Genomic DNA, 15,739 nt, shown 5'->3' with positions numbered 1-15,739 from the left:
CGGAAAAAACCCAGAGTGGTATGTAGAATGGGTTGAGTTTGCTTCGATGAATGGTGGCTTTGGTAAAATCCATTTCAAAGTTAATTCGTGGTTGAAATATGAAAATACAGCTGCAGTTGTTGAACGATGTAACTTTTGATCAGGTTAATAAAGTTAATAAAGTTTAGCGTTTCACGTTAACAACCAATCGCAAGGGAATCTTTGGTCAATTGGGTGCTGCTAAGACGAAGAATGGGGAGGTATCTTTTTTCTCCTTCGTCTTATTTCTTCCTCATCGTGCCCATCGCGGCTCCTAGATAAAAATCGAGCTGGAAATTGGAGAGAGAATCCATGGCGAGTCCATCGCTCCATTTCGCCGATCCAGCGAGCAATTTGATGGGCAGTTTTGCTTCGTTTCGAGGACCTAAATGCAGGAGAAAAAGCTGCTTGAGAGCTATGGCGTCGTCGAGCTCCAAAAACCTCGAGGTAAAGTTCTTGAGATAGAGATAGAGTTCTCTGAGATGTAGAGTTTTGGGAGTTTTAGATTGTCTATGATCCGGTCGGGAGGTATGAAGAGCTCACCAGGGAGCTGCAAACCTCGGGTGGTTTTGCTCGAAATCTTACATTGTTTTCGCCATCCAAGGTATGTATAGTTTTCCCCAAGTTTTCCTCCTGGATAGAGCTAAAGAATTTTATAACCAGATCAATGTTTTCTTGAGAATCACGAGCAAGAGACCTGATGGCTACCACGATTTAGCATCACTCTTTCATGTAAGCTTCTGGTCTTTTTTCTCTTGTTCTAGTTTCTCAAGAAACTCTTCACTCAGGTGATTAGCCTGGGAGATACTTTAAAGTTTTCAGTTTCTCCTTCTAAAAAGAAAGACTCGCTTACAACAAATGTGTTTGGAATCCCACTCGACGACTCAAACTTGGTAAAACTATCCCTTCATTTGCTTCCGAGGATTTACTAAATGTTTTGTGTGATTCTCTTGCAAGGTGATCAAAGCTCTAAATCTTTATAGAAAGAAGACCGGGAGCGACACATACTTCTGGGTAAGCTCTCAATAAACTTTCCTCGATCAAAGCATTTAGTTTTTCTTCTTAAGGTTCACTTGGACAAAAGAGTTCCAAGCGGTGCTGGCCTTGGAGGTGGCAGTGGTAATGCCGCCACTGCTCTCTGGGCCGCAAACCAGATAAATGGAAACCTTGCTAGCGAAGCGGATCTACAAGAATGGTCTGCGGAGATCGGCTCTGATATTCCTTTCTTTTTCTCGCATGGAGCAGCCTTTTGCACTGGCCGTGGAGAGGTAAAATCACAAAGTTTCATAGAAGTTTGATGAGATTTTTGCTGAAAAGTTTTAGCGTTTTCCTTAGATTGTTCGAGACATTCCAGCTCCGTTGCCTTTGGACACTCCACTCGTGCTCATCAAGCCCAAGGAAGCGTGTCCTACTGCGGAAGTCTACAAGGTGCGATCAAGGATTTCTCTCTTGAGATGGTGTTTACAAACTTTTTCGCTTTGCCAGCACTTTCGAATTGCCGACGCGAGCTCTGAGGATCCGGAGGAGCTACTGAGAAAGATCATTGAGAATGGAGTCTCGCAAGACGTTTGCATCAACGACCTTGGTATGGAAAATTCGGAAGCTAGCTGAGCTCGCTCACATCTTTTGTTTCTCTTTGAGTAGAAGCTCCAGCATTTCAAGTGCTACCATCTCTGAAGGCTCTCAAGCAGCGGATAATGGCAGCCAGCAGGGGCAAATACAAGTCCTTGTTCATGTCAGGAAGGTAAGGAAAAAAAATCATATTTTTCTTGCCTTTCAACGAACAACACACTTTGTTTTTTCAGTGGTAGCACTCTGGTTGGCGTGGGAGACCCCGAGCCGCCAGAATTTATATACGATGATGAGCAACATAGTGATACGTTTGTTTCAGGCAAGTGTGCTGAGTTCTCGAGGTGTGGATCGTCACTTTTGCTTTGATCTTTGATCCACAGAAGCATATTTTGTGACAAGGAGAGATAACGAATGGTACCAGCAGCCACTCTCGCAACCCGAGGCAGTCATAGACAAGCATGACATCAATGAAGTTTACAATCAGCTCTTCACAGGATCTGATAAGTGAGGATCGAATTGATCCATTCCATCGTCGAAAGAAATCTATCATAGCATATCACTCAAGAGTGGACCCGCTAGAAATCACGCAACATTGGACGCGTTAGAACGCTGAGATCAGCATAAGCTAGGAGCGAGCAAAAGAACTGATGGAAAGAGAGTTATAAACTAGGAAGAAAGAGATATCCCCGCCTCTGTTTGAATAGATGCTATTAGGGTTTGCGAGATGAAGCGCAAGGCTTCCTTCAGTGACGCGGCGCAGGCGTCTTCGTCGTGCGGCGGCGAGGAGGCGATCGATGCGGCGGAATGCGTGTTGCCAGCGCTGCTCCCATTCAAGCGATCGCAGCTCCTGGAGCGCTACCCCAAGGGCAACACGCGAGGTAGGCACTGGAAGCACCTCAAGCAGATAATCCAGGCCGAGAATTTCCATCTGCTTCCGGCTGATGAGCCCAACTGTGAGTTCCCTGATTCCATGCCAGTGATCCTGTTTCTTTCTTTCGCTTGCAGATGTTAACATCGAATCGCCTCCTTCCATGTACCCCTCCAAGAAATACTGCGACATCTCTGGATTTGAGGTAAGGTGCTGTCTCGCTATTTCTCCACTGAGTGATCTCCCCTCTTTCGTTATTTTCTCCTTCAAAGGCACCTTACACGGATCCACGAACAAAGCTCAGATATGCAAATGCCGATGTCTTCAAGCGCATCAGATGTCTTCCCGACGATTACGTTCAAGGCTACTTGGGTCTCAGGAATGCCACTGTAGTTCTCAAGTAAGCTCTCCTCGACTTAAGCACAAGCCTGGATATAGCACAGTTCTTGGGGATAGTATAAGCAACGAGAAAGGAAGGCTAGAACGAGCAGGAGTCTGGTTATCGAGAACTATTGGTTAGTATAGAATGGAAGAAACTCAAGGATAGAGTGTAGGACCGGAGTTAGCAACGAGGAAGAGCCATTATCAAGCCAGCCCCATGAAGCCCGAGTTTCACGCACTTGGTGGAGTTCTTGAGGGCATGAGCAAGAAGAAAAATTCCAACGATGGTGGCTGCTACAATCTGGCGCTTGCTGGGTGGTGGAGGATACAGGGGCCGTGGCTATGCTAAAAATGTGAGAAGCTTTTGCTTTCACTCGTCGCCGTCGTTTCCTAGTTATGTTCTACGGTCCCCGAAAAAGGTCCTTTTGCGTGTAAGCTGCAGCCCGAGAGGATGTTATCAAGTTCCTTCAGGGCCTGACGACGAACAACATGAACAAAATTGAGCAGGATTCTCCGGCGAGGCTGGAGAAGCTGGACAGATCGGGAACAGGCCCCGGGAGCGAGAAGTCGCCTTCAAAGCTGGTAGTGGTGTTTGGACTCCTGGCGTTCGTATGACGGACTTTCACTTGTTTCAGGCACAAACTGCGTGCATGTCAAAAGAGCTCGCAGTCTCGCAGTCGCAGATCTACGTGGTTTGGAAGTGCTCTGGAGTGTGAACGTGACAACGAGGGCTCTGTAGGGTGTGGGGCTGGACGTGATGCTGCTGGGAATTCTTCAATGTCCAAGGCTGGCGTTGGCATAAAGATCCCAGGACAGGATGTCTCGGCTTTCGAGGTGTCTTTTCGGACGTAAGTTTCATAGTGACGCTGATCTATAACAACAGTTACACGTTGTTTTTTTCTTTTCCAGCTCCACTGATTGAAGAGGTTGCCGAGGAGCAGTATTATCTTTTGTCGAGGTTGGAACAAGGAATTCCAGAAGGAGACCGGCTGTGGAGGTTTTCTCTACTGTGTTGAGTTTTTCTTAATCTAGTGATTGACAGGGGAGGCGATTCCTCTCGAATACAATCCAAGCGATCGACTTCGACAATGGAGCGATAATTTTCTTGACAGGTGGCAAAGGTACGCTGAGCCGTGGACATTTTCTTACTTGTGCTCATTGCAGAGATCAGTGAGGCTGGTGCTGAAATCGTCGACGCAGAATCGTCCAAGAAGATGGATACTGTGACCATTGCACAGGGATTTGCTCTTGTCAGACTGAAAGCGGTGTCCAAACCACTAAGCATAGGTGGCGGCATGCAACGAAGGTCCTACCACACAAGTGGTTTTTGTCCGCGGTGATTTTCTAGTGAGCACGGCGGGGGGTGAATAGCGGCTAAAAATGGACGGGAAGCCTTTCGTTCTAGTCGTGGCCATCGTTTTGCTATGGTCTTCATCTCCAGCAGAATCGAAGGACTGCTCCAGAATTCAAAGGAAGACTTACAAATCTCCAGCTTTTTCTCTGGAGCCGGGAGATGTCCAAGACCGATACTACGAGCTCGAGTTTCCCAAAGGTCATATCGGCGTCAAGAACTTCCAGGGAGAGGTTGTAGACGAGCTTGGGAATTCCGTGCCTCTGAGCGAAGTCTATCTGCATCACTGGGCGGTATATGGCCACTACATGAAGAGTTCCGAGAGAAAAGAGCTGGTAAGAGGCGGCTTCCATCATGGACGGGATCATCTAGGCTCGTCATCAGCTAAGACCGCTGGAAACGCTGGAATTTGTCAGGAGGACATCCTGTCGCAGTTCTGGGGTCTTGGTTCCGAGACGAGGCAGACGAGCTATTATATTCCAGGCTCCTATGCTATCGGCGTTGGCAATCCTCCGGAAGGCTACGAGGAGCTCTGGGTGCTCAACGTCCATGCCATTGACACCAGAGGAACGTATGATCCCCAAGGATGCCTCGAGTGCCGCTGCAGCTTATACAACGTAACAACAAAAATCTCGGGACAGCCTTTGAAGGAAGGCTACAAAGGCGGTTTCAGCTGCTGCTACGACGGGACTAAATGCGCAGTGAGGCCGGGATTTCAAGCATCAAAGAGGACTCTCTACATGCAGTACACCATTGAATGGGTGGAGTGGGACGAGTGTGTCCTGCCTGTTCGTGTTTACATATTCGACATCACAGACAGCAGGAAGCGTGATCCAGTCGACCGTGATGTTGGCTGCAACGTTCGTTTTTCCTGATTTTTCTTTTTGGCTTCTTACTATCGTCCTGCAGATCGAGTATGACGTTCCTGCTTGTGACCCGTCCTCGAATCCCGATTGCATTCATCAGCTGGAGAATCACCTGGTGATTCCCAAAGGAGGCAGCTTTATCTACGGAGTAGCGCATCAGCACGGTGGAGCCATGGGCATAACCATGCACGGAGAGGTACAGTAGACAAAACTCTCGTCTTTCTAACGATTTCACTGGCTTTTCCAGGATGGACGGCACTTGTGCTCCTCGATTCCTATATACGGGAATGGATCAGCTCCTGGCAACGAAGCTGGCTACGTTGTTGGGATGTCTACGTGCACTCCTGAGCCAGGGACTGTGACGATCGCGAGCGGCGAGAAGCTCCGCTTGTCTTCGTCTTATAGCTCCGCCCAGGAGCACACGGGTGTCATGGGGTACTTCTACCTCGTCGTGGGCGACGATGACACCGTGTCTCTGGGAGAATTCAAGGTATGTGTGGTGTTTACCTCAAGTTCTTTCAAGTTCTTAGATTGAGCGATTCGAAACTCCAGGACATGGAGTTAATGTGATGGCGGATCGTTGCTGTGGTGGGAGTTGGCGCCTGGAAGAAGAAACGAGTGTCTCGTGGAGGATATAGTGCATTGCCATGATAAGATTATTTGTGGCTCATATCTGTCTATACATTTGGGGAAAAAAGGATGATCAAACTTCTGCACAGTTTGCGAGTATGTGTTCGAATATGAAAGATCAAAAATTTCATGAGAACTATAAACTTCGTGGTTGTGCAGATCAACTTTTTTAGTGTTTTTTTAGAGTTTTTTTAGAAGGAAGAAGAACCGGAGAAGTTTTGAGAGAGGTGCAATAAAACTCCACTGCAGTCCCCCGCGGAGTCCAGTTTCATCTGATCTATAACAACAGTTCTACATTTTTTCTGGTTTTTTTCTTTCAAGCGAGGTTGGAACAAGAACTGTGTTCGATTTTTCTTAATCTAGAGGCGATTCCGCTAATACAATCTGGAAGGTCTCGATTGTCTTCGACAAGATCGATCTTCTGGGACGCGAGATCTCGGATATATCCCCACAAACCGCATGTGGGCCAAGAGCTGGTCTATGGAAGCCGTGTGGTCTATTGCTCATAGGAAGCACATTGAAGACAGCGACTCATGGTACGGAAATTGTCGCTGAATCGTCCAAGCACTTGTAAGACTAAAAGTGATGTCCAAACCACTAAGCATAGGTGACGGCATACAGGTGAAGTCCTACGACCCATGTGGTGAGTTGAGCACGGCGGGGGTGGATAGCAGCTAAAAAATGGACGGGAAGTTTTTGGTTCTGGTCGTGGCCATCGTTTTCCTATGGCCTTCATTTCCAGCAGAATCGAAGGACTGCTCCAGAATTCAAAGGAGCACTTACAAATCTCCAGCTTTTTCTCTGGAGCAGGAAGAGGTCCAAGACCGATACTACAAGATCGAGTTTCCCAAAGGTCAAAGAACTTTCAGGGAGAGATTGTAGATGAGCTTGGGAATCCCATGCCTCTGACCGAAGTCTATCTGCATGACTGTCAATTTATGCGGCTCTTCCAGGATGGTTGGCACTTCTGCTCCTAGATTCCTTTATACGTGGTGGAGGTGAGGGGCAATTTTGATTGTCTCAAAGGAGTGCTTGGATTTGGGATTCTACTTTAAATTCAACTTTTGCATTGTCTAAATCTCCTTTTCTTTATAATTTTTTCAATTTCTTTTCTTTTGCTTTTTTCCTTTTTATTCATTTCATGGTAGAGTAGCACCCTCCTCCCCTTTTTGACTCTAATGCAATAATTGGTGTAATTACTCAATGTTATGTGGTTGCAATTGAATAATCAGTCTTAGTTGATAATGATATTCATGGCATATGGTACAACTTTTCTTGCTCTTGTTGCCAATCTTCACGTATTGCCAAAGATCTTCTATAAGAATCCTGGGTACTATTGGTTTGATCACTTTATGGTGATTGCCACATATTATTCTTGGAAAGATGTTTAGCGTTTGCGTGAGTTTCCAAGTGTCTATAAAGGATGGCATTACAATGGTACAATGGTTTGAGCACAACCACTCATAAGGATTGGAGCATTCTTTCAGATATCTTTAAATGCACATTTAGACATGTTGATAATTGTGATTATGCCTTCTAACAATTACATTGTCTTCATCAAGGTCAATTTGAGTCAGTGATGTAATTTAGTATTTGTTTTCAAAGCCTTTTACTTTGTGCAGAACCAAATATATTAAAGTGGATCAAATTGGGAATGTTGTAGCTAACATTTTGTTAAGATTTTGTAAGACTTATGCATACACTTACTTTAACCATTCTTTACAATGCTTTTCACTTGGCACAATATTATAAAATGTTGCCTCTTCCACTTTTTGTTACACATCCTTCAACTTTACTTCCTATAGAAGATAGTCATGTTCTTATGGAGGTTCATGCTGCTGCTGCTTGAATTCAAGGACAAGAGCGAGGATGTGGTCGTGGCTATGATGTCCCTTGCTAGGTGTATGATGAAGTTAATCACATTTATTAACGTTATCGGCATTTTCCAGATTGGCAACCTCCATTTCCTAGGTGGAGACTTTGGCATCAACAATTTCTTATTAGTGCTGCTACAGTGGAAAGTCTGAACACTGAGAAATGGGAAATGAGGAGTTGCATGAGTAACAGAGGGTCCTTGCGTGAATAAGTTAGTAACCTTTCCATTTTTCTTTCAAAAGTATCATTAAGGGGTTCATTCGATCTGGTATTTACTTTCTAAGCTTGTTGTTATCACAAAAGTTCTTCTATTATTCTCTTTGTATTGGTTGATACAGACTTGAGTTTATCTTCTATTGCTTAGCCTATTACTACATGTTATCGTCTACATTTGCGTTATACATCAGAGCTAGTTTTCATTCTTTATGGCAACGGCTACACACGTATGTACATAGGATGAGGTGGATCTAGTTATGTGTGTGGGAGATCTCAAACTTGAGTTGCAATCATTGCGGGTGGTGCCAAATCAAGTTTTTGACCTCATTCTTGGTATAGATTTGTTGTGGCACAATAATGCCAAATGTGATTTTGAGGCTTCTCACTTTTGTTTTATACTTTTTTATATTTCTTTTATTCCTCTCACTTTTATATCTTTTCATCTTATTTCTACTTTTGTTTCCATCACTTTTATCTCTCCATTACTTTTTCTTATATTTTCATTTTGTTCTTTTGTTCCTTTTTTGGATCCCACTGACAATCTTTGTGTTGTAGCAATTGACCAGTTCATGAAGGAGTATATTGATCTTTTTGAATTTGATCTGTTATCTAGGGCCAAAATTGTAACACGTCATCCTATTCCAATTGGGGATGCTTGTCCAATCAAAGTTTTCGTTTGTTGTCGGTCACCAAAAAAGATCATAATTTTACATATCAACGTTAAGGAGATGTTGGAAAAAGGTGTTATTCAAAAGTCACAGAATCTTTAGACGTGTGAACCTCATTTTGTGATGAAGCATAATGAGAGTATTTGTTTTTGCATCGACTATCATCCGTTAAACAAAGTGATGATTTTGGATATGTACCTTCTTCTTCACACTAGTCATCTTTTAGATCATCTAGGGAGAAGTCATTGATTTACCAAGCTAGATTTTGCTTTTAGGTACTGGCAAGTGTTGATGGCTGAGGAAGATATTCCTTTGATTGCTTTTTGTATATCATTTGGTTTGTACGAATGTTTAGAGATGCTATTTGATTTGAACAGTGCTAAATTGTTACTAAACATAAACACTCCTTCTCTATTGTGGAGTAGTTCAACTCTGATGATTGTAATGTCTAGCTGATATATGCAATGGGATGGCACTGATTAGGCATACTCAAGCTCTCTTGCATTGACACACCTTCAAAATTGATATTAGAAACATCCATATGCAAAATGAAAAGTCAAGTATAGTTAGGATATGCCAAAACTAAAGGAGTTATCAATAACTTTTTGAGAGCCCGTTTACAGTCCACATACCAGATGAAAGATGATATTGATGACTTTAACAATACTCACAATAGTGTAGTATGACTAGAAAGATGATCAACAAAACAATTGAGATATTGCACCTTGCCTAGGAAGTATTGCATATCATTCGCACACGTCGGCATAAAGGACTTTGAAACAGCCACAAGTTTGTTAAAACCAACTTACAAACTATTACGAAAAATATAATATTCAAGAGAAGTTGTGTCCTTGGAACCAAACACACACTTCAACCACTTTAATCACTTCAACTTTAAACCAACTTCCCGTAGCCAATCTAACACTTTATGAACATTACATATGTGTTCCTCCTACGTCCCTTCTAAGTGGATCAAGACATCATCGATGAAGTTAGCAGTGACTTTTGGCATATCACAAAGAACCTTGTCCATTATCCACTAGAAAGTTGTTGGGGGGTTTCGAGAAACTTTATGTATATTTACATGGTTCTCAAACATTACTAAAAGGTGATTATACTATAGTTACTTTATTATTTAAGCAGAAGAACTTGGTTAATCGTACGGCTTGATGAGCTTTGAAGCTTTATATATATAATTTTGATGTTGTTCATTGTCTAAGGAATTTTATAGCTAATGATGATGCCCTTTCTTGAACTCCTTTTCCTTCTTTGTTCTTTTCTCATGTTTTTGATAAGTCTATTATTCCAATATTTATGGATTTTTTGGATAAGGATTCTGTGCCATCGGCAATTGTTGTACTTGATATTTAATGTCCATAAGGTGTAGAGTAAAATTTACCTTTTCTTGATAAGATTTGTGAGGCTTAAAAGATGAGCCATGGATTCGAAAGCTTTGCAATAGGTTTGAGAATCTTACATCACTTGCTAATAACTTGCTATTTCAGCATTTATAGGGGATAGATCCTAATAATCATTTACAGCTGGTGATGCCTTTTATCTTTATTCCACGCTTTTTTCATGCTTACCATGATTCTCCTATTCTAGATGAGCATGTGGGATATTATCATGTGATCGAGAAGTTGCATAGGTCTTTTTATTGGCCAGAGATGCAATATAATATTATCTGGCATATGTGTAGCTGCATTTAGTGCTAAGCTCATAATACTCCCTCTTGTGCTACGAAAGGATAGTTGGAGTCAATTGCAACTTCTTGTCCATTTTAGTTAGTGGCATTTGATTTGATGGGGCCTTTTCCACAGTCAATTACTAGCAATGAGTATGTCATTATTGCTTTTGACTATGACTCACTAGGTGAAAGTCAGTGCTCTTACTAGTGTGTTTGCAACTGTTGTTAGATACTTCCTCCTTAATCGAGTAGTGTTCTAGCATTCTTGTCCGGAGTGAATTCTTTCAGATAATAATCCTACATTTATAGCTAAGGATTTTCACATTTTGATATCTTAGTTGAGGATACACCACACTTTTACAAATGTTTATTATCTACAGTCATATGGTTTAGTGGAATGGCTCATTTGGACCTTCAAAGGGATGATTGCAAAGTATGTGAACTTTCAATATTTAGATTGGGATAGTTATTTGCCATCTCTTTGATATGCATATGTCACAAAGATGCAAAGTTCTATTGGTGCTTCACCATATAAACTCTTATATGGTCATGATCCAATACTACTAACGAAGTTGAGTTTCCCTTCATGATTGCCACGAGCTGTCGATGCTAGGTTTTGGGATTAATATTTGAAAAGCATTTTTCCACTTGTCTGAGCAAAGTTTTCCGAACACCTGGGCCGCATACAAGTGGGACAACAATGACACTACAACTCCCATCATTGTCTACTTGCAAAGTACAAAGTGGATGACTTTGTGTTAGTTCATTTTCCCAATCTTATGGTATGTGGTTTGTCTAAGAGGCTCCTTGCTCAATGGAAGGGATCATATCAAGTGTTGCGGCAAATTAGATTGCAAGTTTATGAGGTTCAACATAATGTCCAACAAGTCAATCTTTCAAAAATTGTTCATATGCAACGGCTGAAATGCTTCATACAAAGAGATTATGAACAACTAGCATCACCTATAGATCTACCAATGCTTCCTCTTGATATTCCTCTAGATCCCAACCCATCCATTACATAACCCTAACTATCTTCCATCATTCCGAAAGGAAGGGATGATGTGAGTTCCAAATGTATAGCTACAATACCATATATTAATATTAGTATAGAAGGATTTTAATAGCTATTGAATTGGTTTCAATCTGAACCACTTGCTTTTGTATATAAGTTATGGTTTTTGGGCTAATTGATATGGATATTTTTATATTCTATTTCTACATTCCATGTACTCACACATTCTTGTATATAACAAAGGAATCCCAATTAAGATATTTATTTTGATATTTTGAATGCTTATATTAGTGGAATTGCAATCTGTATTTAAGAGTGCAAAGTTTTTTTGTTGGAGAGGAAAGTTTTTGATAGTGATTTACTCAATGTTATGGACTGTTTGTAATTATGTTTTTATTTTTGTTCTTTTATTCTCTTTTAGATTTAGATTTATGTTAACTTTTTGCCAAATCTAAGATTATAGTTATAAAATTTATTCTTCCTTCTCAATCTTCACATTCTTTTTTTTTCACCATACCATACTATCATTACTTGAGGATATTGGTGTTGCTTCGTTGGATTGAGTTTTTGGTGCTGTGGGATGTGATTATATTAATGTTTCTTATCTTTAATGTATTGTTATTATAGCACATATGATCATGGGATGAGATTCAAATATACTATCACTGTGGATCTTTTAAACCTTACGTGATAAATAGAGATAAAATAACCACTAAGAACTCTTTTATCAAGCAATTACCCTTTTTTCCAATTGGCTTAAGAGGAGAGAAATAGAGTGTGCTACATGTGGTATTGGAGCAAATGACATAAGTTCAATTCCCATTGATTAGTGGCTATTTAAAATATGATAAATCTCAAATCTCACATTAATGAGGATAAAAATGTTTCTTTTCTTAGTAAATTAGCAAACTAGGACATGGTTTATAAATTTATTTGTGTATTTTGGTAATAGGAAATGTATGAACGGACAATTTTTGTGAGTTAATTATGACAATTGAAAAGTAATGTGATAATTTAAACAAGTTGAACCTGAATTTTCCAAATATGAGACTACATTGAACTTTGGGTGTTAAAGATTCTACTAATAAAATAAAAGTAAGATTCTTAACTTCACACATATACTTAGCATTTAGATTAATATGAGGAGGACAAAAAACACTTAACTCAACATCAAATTAAAAATAAAAATCATATTTATATATCAAAAACAGAAAATATTGCAAATGAGAAGATGGCTTAGGCTAAGAAATAAGAAAAAAGTTAAGAAAGATTAAAAGGCCATAAAAAGGATCAAATGGCAAATTAAATGATTAATATCTATCTTATCAAATCTCCAACTCATCTTTAAAGTTATCCTTATAGTAATCAAATTCTTTATTAAGAGGAATCTACTTCACATTTTCATATAAACTCAATCTTTTAACATTGTCTAATAACTAAATTGCATCATTTATAACTCTTCAATTGATGTCATAATTACACTCTATATCAGTTACAGATGGTAGAACACCAATAAAAAAAGATATATATCCTATAAAAATTGGTGGTAGCCCTTAAAGTCAATTGGAAAAGGGGTAATTACTTAATTAAAGAACCTTTAGTGGCTATTTTATCTCTATTTATCCTATGATCACATGAGATATAAATGTTCTTATTGTCCTTTCACCCTATTGAGCCACAGTCCCATAATAGATACTCACACCCACTTCAGAGATGTAAATGTCCTCATTGTCCTTTCACCCCTACTAAGCTATGGTCCCACAATAAATACTTCTGTTTGTAGATACTCCACTTTAGATATGTAAATGTCCTTATTGTCCTTTCACCTCTACTGAGCTATGTGTAAGGAACCAACTCACCGAGGTGTCGTAGGCTAAAGGAACCCCGAAAGCATGACCAAAATGACAAAGAGTTCATCGGATGGGACCAAGTCGAAGATCGAGTCCAAGACCGACTCTAGGACCGAGTTCGGGATGGAGTCCGGAATCGAGTCCGAGACCGGCTCGGGGGCCGAGTTCGAGTCCGAGTTCGAGACCGAGTTCGAGATGGAGTCCGAGATCCGAAATCGGGTCCAAGACCGAGTCCGAGGTCGAGTCCGAGGTCGGGTCCGAGATCGGGTCCGAGATCGAGTCCGGAATCGAGTCCGAACCCGAATCCGAAGTCGGATCCGAAATCGGGTCCGAGATCGAGCCAGAGACTAAGTCCAAATACTAATACGGGTCAAGGGGTGAAAGCCCAAAGCGTGCGTCTCCCAGGGGGGGGGGGGCTGCAGGGGGTTCCAAAAGTATAGTAGGGATAGTGAGGTCCAGGAACCAGTTTTGAAGGGACTCTCCAGTTGGGCTTCCAAACTGACTTGAGGTTGGGACTGGGACCGAGGGGCCTTGGGTGGGAGTGAGCATGGACTTGGCTGGTGCCGGAGGGGCCATCCAAGGAAGTGCTCAAGAGCAGCTCCCACTCCCGAAAGGGAAACCAATTGCGGTGCTCCCGGCTCATGTGGAGTGGTGCCCCACTTGAATACCATGCGGCTCATTGGTCCTCGCCCTTCCTAGGGGCTTGGGCCTTCCTTCGGGATGGAAGTGGGGGGCGAGAGGTACCCATACCGGGCCGCTAGGCCACGGTGTTTCGCCCCGGCGTCCCGAAGCAAGTGTTGCACTCAAGACTTGGGATTTAGAGGGTCCCATGATCAAGTCTTGTGGTACCGAGGGAAGTTAGGAACCTGGAAGCTTGGTGTGCTTGGCTGCTTGTGCTTGCGGGGAGTGTAGCCGAACCTTAAGTCCAGTCTAACCCGGGGAGGGGGATTGGGAGTGATTTGGGAATCCGTAGATGGATGGCTAACACTCCGTTGCTCGTGCAGTAAGTAGCTGAGATCAAGTAGGAGCTGGTACCATAGGCGAGAACCTTGGCAAGGGAACTTAGCAAAGGCCAAGGCGGTGTTGGACGGATAGACGAGGTAAGCTGGCAAATTGGAAAGGAAAAATTTGTGGCTTACAATTTGGTATCGGAGCCTTTATCTCAGTTCTAGCGAAGGATAGAGGCGGATTGCTGGGAGATGGCAAGGGCAGGGCGTAAGCGAACCCAGGCGGAGACGGAACCTCCGCCGGAGCTGGAGCCTCCGGTCGAACAAGAGGCTATGGATGAGGAATCCTTGCATGAGGAGGACTCTAGTGAGGAAACTTCCAAACAAGAGTCCGGTGGCGAGGTTCGGTCGTCCAAGGCTCGATTGGACGTGCTAGAAGGACAATTGGCACAGACCAATGCCCTGCTGGAAACTCTCGTACGCAAGCTAAAGCGTGACGAGAGGCAGAAGAAAAAGAAAAAGACTGCGGATGCTGGCAGCGCAGAAGGTGCGGATCTTTCGGCCGGGACTGAGGCAAAACCAGACAAGGTCGAACAGACCGAAGTAGAATCAGTCCCTCAGGCAGTTCCCAAGTACAAACCGAAGCCCCCACCGGTCTTCAAGGGAGTGAATGACTATAAGGTGGTGGAGGATTGGTTTTACGATATGGAGGACTACTTCCGAGCGTTGCGGTTACCGAGCTCGGAGAAGGTCCCATGTGCAAAACCATACTTGGCAGATAATGCCAAGTCTTGGTGGAGAACGACGGAGGCCAACGAAGGACTAGTGGCCACTTGGGACATGATGAAGGCGAGGATCCGCGCAACATACGTTCCTCCGAATGCCACTCTACATCTGAGAGATGAGCTGAGTAGGCTGAAGCAGACTGGAACCATCCAGGAATATGTGAATGGGTTCATGGCAAAGAGGATACTTGTCACGGACATGGGGGATATGGATGCGTTCCATGCCTTCATATCAGGTTTGCAAACCTGGGCTCGCGGTGAGGTGATGCGGTGGAACCCGATCAACTACAAAGAAGCGTTGGATGCGGCCATCAAGGTGCATTTCAACGATAACCTGCGAAAGGGGAACACGACGGGGTCGGGATCCACATTTAGCAAAGGGGCCAAACCAAGGGGAACGTATAGCAAGGGGAAATTCAAAAAGAGTTTCTCTAAGAATGAGTCCTCGGGGTTCCGGAAAGGCAAATCCGGTGGCCAGCGAGCGAGTACGTGGGGGAGTCAAGCGAAAAAAGACAAACCCATGGATAAGAAGGTCAAGTCGTATAGCAGCGTGGGAAACAACATATGCTACAACTGCGGCGAAGCGGGACACTTCTCGAGGGAATGTCCCTACCCGAAGAAGGCCAGAGCCAATATGGCCATCAAGTCGGGTGAAGTCCAAACTGAGGTATGTGATCCAGTCCCTAACTCAAAGTTACTCATTACACGAGCAACTTTGGTAGAGAGTCGTTCGCGACATCTACTAGCCCTCCGAGGGAAGCTCGGAGGTAGCTTTGTTAAGATCCTTATTGACACGGGTGCTTCGGATAATTTTGTGGCTGCAGACATAGTCCGGCAAGCCGGACTAACGGTGCAGCGGCTAGGCGAACCAAGGACTATAGAGTTTGTTCAAGGTAGCCAAAGCACCGATGAGGTACTTCGACAAGCGAGAGTCGAAGTGGGGACATGGAAAGTGGACATGGATTTCACCGTCTTGGACATGGCGAGATTTGACGTGATCTTCGGAATGG

At 43.0% G+C, this 15,739-nt stretch overlaps 3 protein-coding genes across 4 annotated transcripts; all 3 read left to right on the top strand.

Annotated features, from left to right (window-relative positions):
• Positions 1-207: 207 nt before the first annotated feature.
• Positions 208-2,263, top strand: LOC9654897 (4-diphosphocytidyl-2-C-methyl-D-erythritol kinase, chloroplastic/chromoplastic). The gene is made up of 11 exons (XM_024688210.1): positions 208-465; positions 524-622; positions 682-750; positions 807-911; positions 976-1,032; positions 1,086-1,286; positions 1,354-1,446; positions 1,504-1,603; positions 1,663-1,762; positions 1,824-1,909; positions 1,971-2,263. The coding sequence occupies exons 1-11, from the start codon at positions 331-333 to the stop codon at positions 2,096-2,098; spliced, it is 1,173 nt and encodes a 390-aa protein (XP_024543978.1). The 5' UTR covers positions 208-330; the 3' UTR covers positions 2,099-2,263.
• Positions 2,264-2,291: 28 nt separating this feature from the next.
• LOC9654896 (INO80 complex subunit C) lies at positions 2,292-3,216 on the top strand. The gene is made up of 3 exons (XM_002983364.2): positions 2,292-2,543; positions 2,596-2,663; positions 2,731-3,216. Exons 1-3 carry the CDS (start codon positions 2,315-2,317, stop codon positions 2,860-2,862), a joined length of 429 nt encoding a protein of 142 aa, XP_002983410.1. The 5' UTR covers positions 2,292-2,314; the 3' UTR covers positions 2,863-3,216.
• Positions 3,217-3,368: 152 nt separating this feature from the next.
• Positions 3,369-5,825, top strand: LOC9654895. Of its 2 annotated transcripts, none has more exons than XM_024688209.1 (7): positions 3,369-3,421; positions 3,475-3,687; positions 3,749-3,951; positions 4,011-5,050; positions 5,100-5,252; positions 5,304-5,546; positions 5,609-5,825. In XM_024688209.1, the coding sequence occupies exons 4-7, from the start codon at positions 4,220-4,222 to the stop codon at positions 5,624-5,626; spliced, it is 1,245 nt and encodes a 414-aa protein (XP_024543977.1). In that variant the 5' UTR covers positions 3,369-3,421; positions 3,475-3,687; positions 3,749-3,951; positions 4,011-4,219; the 3' UTR covers positions 5,627-5,825. The 2 variants fall into 2 exon arrangements, with proteins under 2 accessions (XP_024543977.1, XP_024543976.1); XM_024688208.1 differs by having other exon boundaries at positions 4,004-5,050.
• Positions 5,826-15,739: the final 9,914 nt, after the last annotated feature.

Source organism: Selaginella moellendorffii, unplaced genomic scaffold (genome assembly GCF_000143415.4).
Source record: "Selaginella moellendorffii unplaced genomic scaffold, v1.0 SELMOscaffold_57, whole genome shotgun sequence".
NCBI classification, from domain to species: Eukaryota; Viridiplantae; Streptophyta; class Lycopodiopsida; order Selaginellales; family Selaginellaceae; genus Selaginella; species Selaginella moellendorffii.
The sequence above is the reverse complement of the archived record's forward strand: the minus strand, read 5'-3'. Positions and strand labels throughout refer to the sequence as shown.